We start from the raw sequence: 13,473 nt of genomic DNA, 5'->3' as shown, positions 1-13,473 counted from the left end.
GTGGTCCACTGGAGAAGGGAATGGCAAACCACTTTAGTATTCTTACCTTGAGAACCCCATGAACAGTATGAAAAGGTAAAAAGATAGGGCACTGAAAGATGAACTCCCCAGGTGGGTAGATACCCAATATGTTACTGGAGATCTGTGGAGAAATAACTCCAGAGAGAATGAAGAGATGGAGCCAAAGCAAAAACACCACCCAGTTGTAGATGTGACTGCTGATAGAAGTAAAGTCCGATGCCATAAAGAGCAATATTGCATAGGAACCTGGAATGTTAGGTCCATGAATCAAGGTAAATTGGAAGTGGTAGAACAGGAGATGGCAAGAGTGAACATCAACATTTTAGGAATCAGCAAACTAAAATGGACTGGAATGGGTGAATTTAACTCGGATGACCATTATTATATCTACCACTGTGGGCAATAATCCCTTAGAAGAAATGGAGTAGCCATCATAGTCAACAAAAGAGTACGAAATGCAGGACTTGGATGCAGTCTCAAAAAGAACAGAATGATCTCTGTTCATTTCCAAGGCAAACCATTCAATGTCATGGTAATCCAAGTCTATGCCCCAACCAGTAATGCTGAAGGAGCTGGAGTTGAATGGTTCTATAAAGACCTATAAGACCTTCTAAAACTAACACCCAAAAATGATGTCCTTTTTATTATAGAGGACTGGAATGCCAAAGTAGGAAGTCAAGAAATACCTGGACAACAGGCAAATTTGGCCTTGGAGTACGTAATGAAGCAGGATAGAGGCTAACAGAGTTTTGCCAAGAGAACACACTGGTCATAGCAAACACCCTCTTCCAACAACACAAGAGAAGATTCTACACATGGACATCACCAGATGGTCAATACTGAAATCAGATTGATTATATTCTTTGCAGCCAAAGATGGAGAAGCTCTATACAGTCAGCAAAAAAAGACCTGGAGCTGATTGTGGCTCAGATCATGAACTCCTTATTGCCAAATTCAGACTTAAACTGAAGAAAGTAGGGAAAACCACCAGACCATTCAGATTTGACATAAATCAAATTCCTTACAATTATACAGTAGAAGTGAGAAATAGATTCAAGGGATTAGATCTGATAGATAGAGTGCCTGATGAACTATGGACGGAGGTTCGTGACATTGTACAGGAGACAGTGATCAAGACCATTGCCAAGAAAAAGAAATGCAAAAAGGCAAAATCGTTGCTGAGGAGGCCTTACAAATAGCTGTGAAAAGAGAGTTAAAGGCAAAGGAGAAAAGGAAAGATATTCCCATCTGAATGCAGAGTTCCAAAGAAAAGCAAGGAGAGATAAGAAAGCCTTCCTCAGTGATCAAGACAAAGAAATAGAGAAAAACAGTAGAATGGGAAGGACTACAGATTTCTTCAAGAAAATCAGAGATACCAAGGGAACTTTTCATGCAAAGATGGGCACAATAAAAACAGAAATGGTATGGACCTAACAGAAGCAGAAGAAATTAAGAAAAAGTGGCAAGAACACACAGAAGAACTGTACAAAAAAAGGGATTAATGACCCAGATAATCACAATGGTGTGATCACTCACATGGAGCCAGGCATCCTGGAATGTGAAGTCAAGTGGGCCTTAGGAAGCATCACTATGAACAAAGCTAGTGGAGGTGATGGAATTCCAGTTGAGCTATTTCAAATCCTAAAAGAAGATGCTGTGAAAGTGCTTGCACTCAATATGCCAGCAAATTTGGAAAACTCAGCAGTGGCCACAGGACTGGAAAAGGTCAGTTTTCATTCCAATCCCAAAGAAAGGCAATGCCAAAGAATGTTCAGACTACCACACAATTGCACTCATCTCACATGCTAACAAAGTAATGCTCATAATTCTCCAAGCCAGGCTTTAACAGTACATGAACCAAGAACTTCCAGATATTCAGGCTGGATTTAGAAAAGGCAGAGGAACCAGAGATCAAATTGCTAACATCCATTGGATCATTGAAAAAGCAAGAGAGTTCCAGAAAAACATCTACTTCTGCTTGATTGACTATGCTAAAGCCTTTGACTGTGTGGATCACAACAAACTGTGGAAAATTCTTCAAGAGATGGGAATACTAGACCACCTGACCTGCCTCTTGACAAACATATATGCAGGCCAAGAAGCAACAGTTAGAACTGGACATGGAACAAGACTGGTTCCAAATTGGGAAAGGAATATGTCAAGACTGCATATTGTCACCCTGCTTATTTAACTTATATGCAGGGTATATCATGCAAAATGCCAGGCTGGATGAAGCACAAGCTGGAATCAAGATTGCCGGGATAAATATCAGTAACCTCAGATATGCAGATGACACCACCATTATGGCAGAGAGTGAAGAGGAACTAAAGAGCCTCTTCATGAAAGTGAAAGAGGAGAGTGAAAAAGCTGGCTTAAAACTCAACATTCAGAAAACTAAGATCACAGCATCTGGTCCCATCACTTCATGGCAAATAGATGGGGAGACAGTGATAGACTTAATTTTGGGGAGCTCCTAAATCACTGCAGATGGTGATTGCAGCCATGAAATTAAAAGATGCATGCCCCTTGAAAGAAAAGCTGTGATCAACCTAGACAGCATATTTAAAAGCAGAGACATTACTCTGCCAACAAAGGTCCATCTAGTCAAAGCTATGGTTTTTCCAGTAGTCAGGTATGGATGTGAGGGTTGGACTATAAAGGAAGCTGAGCTCCGAAGAATTGATGCTTATAAACTGTGGTTTTGGAGAAGACTCTTGAGAGTCCCTTGGACTGCAAGAAGATCCAACCAGTCCATCCTAAAGGAAATCAGTCCTGAATATTCATTGGAAGGACTCATACTGAAGCTGAAACTCCATTACTCTGGCTACCTGATACAAAGAACTGACTCACTGTAAGAGACCCTGATGGTGGGAAAGATTGAAGGCAGGAGGAGAAGGAGACGACAGAAGATGAGATTGTTGGATGGCATCACCAACTCGATGGACATGAGTTTGAGTAAGCTCTGGGAGTTGGTGATGGACAGGGAAGCCTGGTGTGCTGCAGTCCATGGGGTCGCAAAGAGTTGGATACGACTGAGTGACTGAACTGAAAAATACACCTATCTATTTATGTAATTTTTTTCCTGCTGAAACCTTTGGGGGCTTCCCTGGTGGCTCAGTGGTAAAGAATCTGCCTGCCAATGCAAGAGACACCAGTTCAATCCCTGGACCAGGAAGATCCCCTGGAGTAGAAAGTGGCAACCCACTCCAGTATTCTTGTGTGGGAAATCCCATGGACAGAGAAGTCTGGTGGGCTACAGTCCACGGGGTTGCAAAGAATCAGACACGACTGAAAGAGTACTTTTTCCCCTAGTCTGTTTCCACTCCTGAGTTTGAGTGAGGTCGAGGTGGCTGTCATCCCTTTCTTGCAGGTTCCCTACACCCTGTCAGTGAAAACATCACGCTAGTGTGGCAAAGCAGTCATGTCCAGTCTTGAGGAAATGTTGTCTTTGTTTCTGAACTATGAGAAGATACTAAAATCAGAACATCTTATTGGATTGGATTTAATGGACTTGAGTTGAAAAGATATATGAAAATGTTACTAAGCCAGTGGTGTCCCGAAGCATGACATGATTGAAAACCAGAGTGTTGGGAAGGAGGATGTTGTTCTTGGTGTGGCTCTTCCCCTTCCCCACGCTCTCTCTTGTCCCTGTAGGCCGCCAGCTCACCGGAGCCGAGAGGACCTCCACGGCCACTGCAGAGGAGACGGACATCGATGCGGTCGAGGTCCCACTCCCAGGGAACGACGCCCTGGAATTCAGCCGAGGCGTGACTGACCTTGATGCTGTAGGGAAGGAAGGAGGCGCCCACACAGACCCCAAGGTAGGCAGGAGGCAGCCCAGCCAGGTGATCTGCACATCTGTGTGCATGTCACCTCCCAAAGCAGCCTGTGTCACGGCCTCAGCCCCCGTCGGTCACCTCTTGGCCTCTGCCGGCCCAGTGGTGGCTCCAGAGCATGTGTTACTTCCTTCCAGACTGAATCTAGAGATTCAGTCCCAGTGAACTGATGCTAGACGCTGCTGCATGTTGGGATTTCACAGAGCTCATTCCTGACGTGCATTACCCTCCAGGGTCCATCAGTCCTCAGATCCCTTCTTCTCATTGGAAGCCCCAGCTTTAAGGTACCTCATCGGGGCACAATACTTGTGCATGTGGCTAACCCTTGCACAACACAGTGTGATCCCCTGGGGCTTAGCTGAAGGAGCAGGGTGAGTTTGGGCTGTCTCTGCCTGTGGCTAGGATCGTGTGCGTTGATGCTCCTGGGGAGGCTGGAAATTGGCCCATTGGAGGTTGGAAGCTCCAAGACCCCCTCAGGCATCCTCCATTTCAACCTCCTGTTTTTATGGGTGAGATGACGGATGCCCTCAAGGGGTTTCTGATATGATCCGGGTGAAACTGAGAACTTCCAACCTGAAGACAAAACCAGCACCCCTGGCCCCCCGCGCGCACACGCACGCACACACACACACACACACACACACAGCCCCCCACGCACAGCCGCCGACACACACTCACAGAAGGAAAATTCTGACAGATTGCCCTTGCCTTAGACTCCCTGCCAATTCCCTGTATCATGAGTGCCTCTCTTTACTCATCATTTAACAGCTTTTCCCAAGAGGAGGTCATTAGGCTAGTTCATCGGAAGGGGAAACCTGTCCAGTTTGAAGGCGGTATTGTTCCGTCTTGTCTGCCCGCTATCTTCTGTGATGCCCAGTTTGTACCCTGCACGTGGCAGAAGCCCTCCATCCCCGGCGCTTCCTCTTGCATACCTAAAGGAGGGCCAGCGGCGGAGCTGCTGCAGCGGGATTCTCTGGCTCCCAGAAGCCGTCCAGTGACTGTCCAGCCATCAGGAGGGAGATGGGAGGGAAGGGAATGGAAGCTGCATTCCCCTTTCGGAGAGAGGATCTCCCGGCCCACGTTCTGTGTGTGTCCAGACTTTCTTCTCCGGAGCTCCCGTTGTGAGGAGGCAGTGCCGGGTTGGAGCACCGCCCTCATGGCCTCTTCCTCCAGGGGTCAGCTCAGGAGACCCTGCAGACCCGGGAGGAGAGCGCCCTGAGGACACAGCAGAGTGAAGGTGGACACTGCCTCACAGCAGGGTGTAGGTAGCTATCTTTCCTAGAAACAGACCCAAGACCAGAATCTCAGGTAACTCAACAGTGTGGTAGAGTTGGAAGCCATGGGCAAGAAATGGAACAGGATCAGCTGCCTGGCCTCCCGCTGTATCACATCAGGAACTCAGCTATACAAACAGGGTTTTCTGACTGTGGTCCCAGCACAGGCCGTCAGATCATCTCCTCTGGGGGTAGTGGAGGGGTCCTGTCCACATTTCCACTGAAGACGCAGCATTTCCAGCTCTTGGTTATAAGTGGGCCATTTCACCCCAGCCTCGCATGAGACATACTGTGTATATTGAAGACGGTAAGTTGTCCAAAGGAGGCCCATGCCCAGGCTCACGCCCGGTCTTCTCCTCTCCTCCAGGCCTCGCCCCACCCCCAGGAGCCCATGCTGACAGCTTCGCCCAGGATGCTCCTTCCCTCCTCTTCCGCGAAGCCCCCGGGCCTGGGCGCGGGCACGCCGCTGTCCACCCACCACCAGATGCAGCTCCTCCAGCAGCTCCTCCAGCAGCAGCAGCAGCAGACGCAAGTGGCTGTGGCCCAGGTTCTCCTCAGCCTCCTCCCTTCTTCGCAGGCTCCACTCTCATGGGCTTGACGCACCTCCCCTAGCGAGGGGCACAGGGCAGGTTTTAAAGCCTAGGGAGCTCTAAGGGATGGCTCATGCTGTTGGATCATTGCTTGTTGGGGAAGGGGGTCGGTGGGGAGAGGAGGAAGAGGGGATGCAGATGAAATGGGAAGAAACGTTTTGGTTTCCCATGTATCCCCCACTCTGAGTTGGGCTTGGCTGGCTTGGCTGGATGTTGTTGGGTCATGACTTGAACTTACTAAGGAACATAATTTCACCCTTCCTTTCCTGCCTTCTTTTCCTGGTGTGTGGGTGAGAAGGGATGCTTCTGGAGTCAGGACAGGTGTGAGGATAGGTGTGACTTTGTGATACCACTCTTAAAAGAATTACAGTACGAATTTGTGCCAAATGCCCCTGCAGAATCTACCATCCTGCAAACCTTGTCCATAGAGGTTTCCATGCCTCCTTTAGTGATCTACTCATTCCAGGCAGGATTTCTCTATTTAGGTAAAGATGTCTCCAGGCAGGACTTGATACCATACTGGCCTTGATTATAATGGGATTTAATTTCCAGGAACTTGTTGTCATTCAGTTGCTAAGTCCTGTCCAACTCTTTGCAACCCCGTGGACTGTAGCACGCCGGGCTCTTCTGTCCTCCACTATCTCCCTGAATTTGCTCACATTCATGTCCATTGAGTCAGTGATGCTTTCTAACAGCTCATCCTCTGCTACCTTCTTCTTCTTCTCTTGTACATTTCCTTACAGGAACTTAGGTATTTGAGCCATAATGGGAAGAACTGGCTTAGATTTCGGGAATCAAGCACTGTTTGAGCCCCGAGGACTCATTGGGCTGCTGTTGCTTTATAAAGGAGGGGTGAGCTGATTTCCTTGCTGCTTTTAGCAGGGATCCCTTCTGCTTGCTTTCTGTGGAGGGCATTGTCATCCACATCTTCCTTGGAACTTGTGAGTCTGAGCTGCATCTTCTCTCCGGGCAGTCAGGGGATGGTGGACACATCATTGGTACCATTCAAAGGCTGCCTCCTAAGGTAAGAGTCAGATAGGGTCAGGACCTAATGGGTAGATGAAAACAGTGAGGAGTGGGGACTTCAGGATTTGGAGAGTTGGGGAGAGATCTGGGAAGGCAGCTCTTGGCATTGGCATTCTACATCTGCTCAGTCAGGCTGGCCTCTGAGGTCTTCTGCATTCTGGAATGAGAATAAGAAGACTTCTCTAGAGAGCTGTTATTGATCCTTGTCATTTCTTCTCCTACCCTTCTCACGATCCCCAGGTGGAGTGAATCACACGGGTAGAGCTGTCCTTCCCAACACAAACCCCTTGAGGAAGTATCCGGCAGCCTAACCAAAATGATGCAATGACTTGGGTCTTGAAAACACCTTCTTACAGCAGTCTCACACTGACCTGGGCCTGAGGCCCAGCCTCATAGGTGCCTTTTGCAACCGGGTTTCAAGAGAATAAAATCAGCGGGGCTCTGCTCCCAAGTGATTTGAGCCTTTTAAAAAATACTGACCATGAACCAAAAGGATATGTGCTGATACTGGCAGGATCTGCAGGTATTCCCAAAACAACAACAAAGAGGAGGGATGTCATTAATGGCTTCTGATATTTGGGGGGAAAAATCACTGCCTTTTGTCAAATAATTGTATTCATCTCCTGAATTAATGACGTGGCGGGTGTGATGGCCGACAGGAGCACAAAGCCAGAATGCTCCAGCACAGGGCCATTTGGCAACCCACATCCATCCTCCAACCACGATACCTTTCTCTTTCAGCATATCCATTACCAAGTAATTAGTATTTATCTAAGAATGAGCTTGATGCATATTCATGATGAATATTATCAGAGAGGCATTTGAATTTGAAGTCACTGCTAAATATTGAAGAAAATCTATTTGAAAACATATAATCTGCACAAGAAGAAGAGTGTTGTAGTAGTCGAAGGATGCACAGTCTGCAAAGCCATGGGACCTGTGCTTATCATAGGTCTCTCCCAGTCAGGATGAAACCCTCCGAGTGGTTCTCTGGCCCAGAATCAAGCATCTGTCTCAAGGAGACATCGCTGTCCTGGCCCTGTTTTAACTGCCTGTGTTGTAGAAGACAGGGAAGCGAGGAGAGGGGAAGAGTGCGGTTCCTGCAGTTCACTTGATGAGCCTCTCTCAGTTCAGCCACTTCCACACTTGGAATCTGTTGATTATAGCTGGCAGTGCCCTGGTTGAATCTGTTCGGTCTGTGACATGACTCAAAGGCCACCGGAGCGCATCAGTATCTCCCATGGATAAAACGGCTTTGGGTAGGGCGATAGCCTTCGAAAGTGTTCGGGTTAGACAGTCCCTTGAGGTCCTCACAGAACCGCTTAGCAGAAGTTGTCTTCCCCTCTCCACTGTCCTTGCAGGCAGTCTGTCTGTTCAGTTTGCTTCTTCCTTTGCTGCCTGGGAATACAGCTGACATGTTGCACCTCGCAACTGGCTTTCAGCTCCTCTTGTCCTCCAGACCGATTCGGTCCTAAACCAGCCTTCAGTTACAGGTTTCCCTGCATGTTCCTCTCACTCTCTTCATAGCATTTGATTCAAGGGCTTTTTATTAGTATCCAAACCTTTGGGTGTAAACAATGATATAAGATATATATATAGGTGGATTAATAAATAGGTCTTCTTAACATCTTTCCTGCTTTTAAAATATATCAAGTCTGGCTTACTTGGCTTCTCTGCACAGTGTCCAGCTTGAGGTCAGCTTTTTCTTGTGCTGTCAGACGCTATTGCCATCAAACCGCAAGGTTTCTGCCTGTCTTTGTAAAACTACCAGCAGCCCCCGGAATTCCAGTGGGCAGTCCTGTGACCTCAGCATTTCAGGTGGGAACACATTTTCCTTTGTTCTGGGAGTATCCTGTGTGACTCCTGAGAAGAGCTAAGGATAAAGACAGTTTCTTGCAAACAGATGTACTCTTGGGGTCCCTTGTTGCATGATTTATGCACCCTCCCCATTTTTTCTCAAAGACCCATCTGGTTCTACTGTTATCATTGGGACCAGGCTTAGATCTCCTTCACACTGTTCTGATTTGGTCTCAGACCTCAAGACCTCTCCCAGCCTCTCCCTAAATTGGTTCCGAGTTGGTCTAGAAAGGCCCCGCCTTGGCCTTCAAGGTACGTGGGCAAAGGTGTTGCTCAGCTGACTCTTAAGCATTTCTAGACTAGATCTCAGTGCATAAATGGTGAACCCCAAGCCCTTCGGACCACTTTCCTGACCCCAGCATGAGGCTTGCGTGGCTGCACTAGCTTCCTGCTTTTAGATGGACAAGAAGTTCAAGGGTGCGAATCAAAGTATAATCGAGCCTTGAACCAAAGCTGGGTTGTAGCTGGCACCCGCATGGCCACGGGCTGGGCCCACATAGCTCCAGAATTGATCCGGGCACTGTGGCTGACTGGCAGCAGTTAAGTAGGCCAGGTCCCTTCACAGTCTGCCAACTCCTAGCCTGGCTCCTGGGGAAAATGTTGTCCTGCAGCTCAATATTGCTATTGAAAGACTTCTCTACCTGCTGCCACTTGTCCTGAAACAAGCGATCGGTTACTTAATGCTTTGCAATTGTGTATGCCGTGTTTAGAGGAACGGCGCTGAAAACCCTCCGCAGCCCCCCAACCCCCGACCCTAGATGTAGCCTCTGTCCTCGTGGCTTCTCCAGTCCCCAGCACCCTGGGTGCGCTGCCCAGGCCCCTGCCTCGTGCATGCAGAGCCAGAGCCTCCTGCCTCCGCTTGTGTGTCCGGTGTGTTGGGGGGCAAACTGCTCTGGTTCTCTCCACTGCCATTTCCATGTGCCTGCTGCTCCCTAACTTCAGCCTGGCCCTGCCCCTACTTCTCGCGGAGGAGCTGGAGTCCAGGCAAGTAGGCTGGAGGGCCAGTGGGCAGTGGTCTGGTGTTGCTGGGTGGGTTGTGGGCGGCTGTCTGAGTCTGGGGAAGGGGCGCAGAGCTGGACGGCACAGGCTTGAACTTACACTTGTACTGCTGTGGCCAAAACGCAGAACTGGACACCGACTCCAGGCGTGGCCTTCCCCCCCGATCTAGTCTGTGACCAGAATGCCTGTGTGCTAAGTCTTCTCAGTCTGGTCTGACTCTTTGCGACCCTGTGGACTGTAGCCCGCCAGGCTCCTCTGTTCATGGGATTCTCCAGGCAAGAATACTGGAGTGGGTTGCCATGCCCTCCTCCAGGGGATCGATCCCTTGGCAGGCAGATTCTTTACCACTAGCGCCTCCTGGGAAGCCCAGAATAGTTATTGCCAAAGACCGCATGGCTCCGGAAAAGCAAAACTATCTGCTACCTTTTCAGAAATTAACATAGCCTGCCTTGGCAAAAGGTGTTCGAGGTTTTAAAAGAAGAGCGTGCTGAATACAAATAAGTCCCATCTGCTAGGGAAGGGGAGGTGGTATCTACTCTGTTGTACACTGCGGGGAGCGAGCACACAGCTGTAGCTGACTGCCCAAGCCAAGGCTGAAAATCATGCTGCTTCACTTCAGTGCTTCGTGGCTAGACCCACATATGCGAAACACAAGGACTGTTCAATTGCCTCAAATTTAGAGGAAGCGCGGGCCGTTTTGCCCCAGCTTGGCCTGGGTCTCGTACTCCTGGGGTGCAGCCTGCTGCAGTGGGAGGCCTGAGCCTTATGCCTGCTGCCCGTTGGGGCGGCTGCAGGAACAGAAGGGCTCCTTAGCGCTGGCTTTAGGCAGCAGCAGGAGCCTGTGCTTTCGCATTCCCAGGGTTTGAAAACACCTGAAATGTTATAAGTCTGCGTTTGCAAAGCTAAAGTCATTTAGGCTGATACAAGGAACACTCAAACACAACTTTGTCTCATAGTACTGAGTGCCTGTGGATATGAGATGAAAGATTTGTTTCAAGGGTGGTCTTTTATGTACTAATGGTAACTCCCCTGCTAGAATGGTTACGTGCAAAAGAAACTTCCAGATTTTGGTGTTTTTTTTTTTTTTTTACTCCCCTGGCTTCTGCAGGAGGGAATTCCTCTTTTGTCCCCAGTCCTAATTCTCTGACTTCCCAGAGGAAATCTAGGAGTGTTCTTCACGGAGCCTTTAACCAATGGCCACTGGTGCTATTCCATTCACCTGATATGGACTCATAGACTGTCCAAGCCTCTGGCCAACCCTCTCAGTTGAAGAATGCAGAAAGTGAGGTGCAGGTAGAAGGATATTACCTACAGTGCAGTAGGGAGTAACCAACAGATTCCAGCACTCAGCTCCTGGTCCAGTGCTCTCAAATGGCCTCTTCTGTGGGCAGGTTCAGACGTGGGCTTTGGGCACCTGAGTCTGCAGCCTTGGTGTGCAGGGCCCTCTGTAGATGTCAGTTGGTGGTAGGTGGGATTCTCCACTTTTTCTGTTTACGTGCACTGAAAGTTTTGCTCCACATTTATGCCTTGTGTTTCTGTTTTGCTCTGAAGAAAATAGAAAATGGATAATTAGCAATTCTGTCTGCCCAGTACATTCCTTTTAGTGATGCTCTTAGTTGGAATAAATTACATTTACTGGCAGACAGAAGGTTATGGTTTCCTCTGGGGGCACTTGTAAGGGTGAGGTTCCCACAGCAATTGTCCTGATTCTCAGAACCAGCAGGATTTGGGGGACTCTTTTGGTGAACTGTCTCCATGCCTCATTTTTGCAAGGAAGACAGGGGCTCAATAGCCATCTACCATCTGATACTAGATTAAAATATTATTGCCACTGCTTTCCCTGTTCTTGCCCCACTCTAGATCTCTCCTTAGCTTATTTGAGGCTGATGTCTGGACTGGAAGATCAGTCTTGTCCTTAGCAGCGCCTGGTGAAGGACAGATTCATTTTAGATTCCTTAGGCATCCTCCCCCTGGGGAACGATAGGCCTAACCTCAGGAGCCGCTAATGGAAAGTGGCAACTAATCTCATTAGTGGCTCCACTTAGAAGCAGAGCCAACAACTGCAAGGTCAGGTCCTCAAATCTGGGCCGGGGTGAGGAGTTGGGGGAAGGAAGCAGCCACTGTATCCAAAAGTGTGATCTCTGAGGGCTGGCTGCCGGGAGGGCAGGCACTGCGCTAGCAGGACTCTGGGCCAAGCTCGGCCAGACCATGGGGTGAGCCTGACCTTTTACTCCCTGACAGAATGTGAATCTCTTTGGAGCAGATGGCTCTTCAGAAACCCAGAGCATTTGTTGTCTGAGTCAGAGAATCGACTCTCCCAACTCCTTCCCTCTCTCTCCTCTGCTCCTGGCTGTACCTGTCCCACCCCGGTTCTCCGGACTCTGTGTCTTTATCCACACCATGTTTTTGGTTCAAGAAAACCCTCTTTCGTACAGGCTGCTTTGGTCTTAACCACCAAATTCACGAGCTCCCGTTATTCAGGGACCTACAGAAACCTCCCAGAGGCCCTTTTATCCACTTCTTAGCACAGAAGTCACACACTGTTGTCATTGTTGTGTGACTTAGTGGTGTCAAGCCAGAGTCCTGAGAGAATCCCCACGTCTCCCCCACCCTGGGTTGTGTCCCCACACCCAGACTGCACAGCGGGCGCAGAGAGGCCCCCCAGGCCCCGAGCACTCAGGGTGCTGTTGCCGGGTGCTCTACCGGGGTCCGGTGAGAGGGTGAGGGTCCCCCTCTCCCCAGAGAGGGTGGCTCTGGAAGCCGTCACCGCAGGCTGACAGCCCCCTGCCGGGGCTGCTGGACGAAGCCCTGTGGTTAGTCAGTCAGCAGCTGTTTGACCTCTGCTAGGTATGAGGCTTGCTCCCAGAGGCCCCCAGAAAATAAAAGGGAACGGGAAGGTCAGGGGAGGAAGCTGACACCCACCACAGGCGTGGAGAAACAGCCTTCATTACAGTCGCCTCACTGTAGACAGGGCCTGCGCCTGGCTTCCTGTTTCTCATGCTGTTTGGGTGTGAGGAAGGGGAGAAGGAGGATGGTTACGGGGGTCTGCTGTGACACTGTTCTTAGCTAGTGGGTCAGCATATCAGTGTTTTGGCTTTGTTTTTTAAAAGACAAGATGAGGAAAAGGTACCTGCCGCAGCACAGCGGTAGTGTGTTAGCCGTCAGAGCAGTTCTGACGGGGCTGGGACTGGGACACAACTCGTTCCTACCTCTTGCTGTCCGTGTGGGACTCTAAGTGGTACCTGGATGACACGTCACGGCCCCCACTCGGGATGCGGATCCAGTGGCCCAGCTTCTTTCAGCTCCTCCTCTGCATTACAAGCCCAGGTGCCCATTTTGCCAGGAAAGGGCTTCTCCGTCTTGAATTGAACCTGGAAGGCATGTCTGGCCCTGGCCCTCCACCAGTGACTCGTGTTTACATTCACATCCTTTTCTTCTCTCCGCCCTGTCTCCTCTCTGTCTTCTCTGTCTCCCCCGTCTCCGCAGGTTCACTTGCTGAAGGACCAGTTGGCTGCTGAGGCCGCAGCGCGGCTGGAGGCCCAGGCTCGTGTGCACCAGCTCCTGCTGCAGAACAAGGACATGCTCCAACACATCTCTCTGCTGGTCAAGCAGGTGCAGGAGTTGGAGCTGAAGTTGTCAGGACAGAATGCCAGTAAGCGAAGGCCCTGCCTGGCCTCACCTCCCTGTGGAGGCTCTGGAACCGTTTTCTCTTCCCTAAAGCTTATGGTGGTACTCTGTTGGACCCCTGGCCTGACCTGGTATCCGAGCAGAAAATATAAGCAGCTCTGTCTGTTCCACCCACACACTTAACGGAATTATAAAGTGGCAGGGCCAGAGAGGGTCCTGGCTGCTGCTAGCCCAGTGCCCAGA

The 13,473-nt window shown here is 49.6% G+C and overlaps 1 protein-coding gene across 3 annotated transcripts in view; it reads left to right on the top strand.

Annotated features, from left to right (window-relative positions):
* C2H1orf226 (chromosome 2 C1orf226 homolog) overlaps positions 1-13,473 on the top strand; it is a 343,732-nt gene that overhangs the window by 310,360 nt on the left and 19,899 nt on the right. For 2 of the 3 annotated variants that reach the window (XM_043450834.1, XM_043450824.1), the window contains exons 7-9: positions 3,676-3,842; positions 5,499-5,678; positions 13,090-13,255. In XM_043450834.1, the coding sequence (XP_043306769.1) occupies positions 3,676-3,842; positions 5,499-5,678; positions 13,090-13,255 (513 nt within the window). Of the gene's footprint in view, positions 1-3,675; positions 3,843-5,498; positions 5,679-5,711; positions 9,589-13,089; positions 13,256-13,473 lie in introns of those variants that run through there. The other variant, XM_043450843.1, reaches the window with a different exon arrangement.

Source organism: Cervus canadensis, chromosome 2 (genome assembly GCF_019320065.1).
Source record: "Cervus canadensis isolate Bull #8, Minnesota chromosome 2, ASM1932006v1, whole genome shotgun sequence".
NCBI classification, from domain to species: domain Eukaryota; kingdom Metazoa; phylum Chordata; class Mammalia; order Artiodactyla; family Cervidae; genus Cervus; species Cervus canadensis.
Note: the sequence above shows the minus strand (reverse complement) of the source record. Positions and strands in the feature narration are given on the sequence as shown.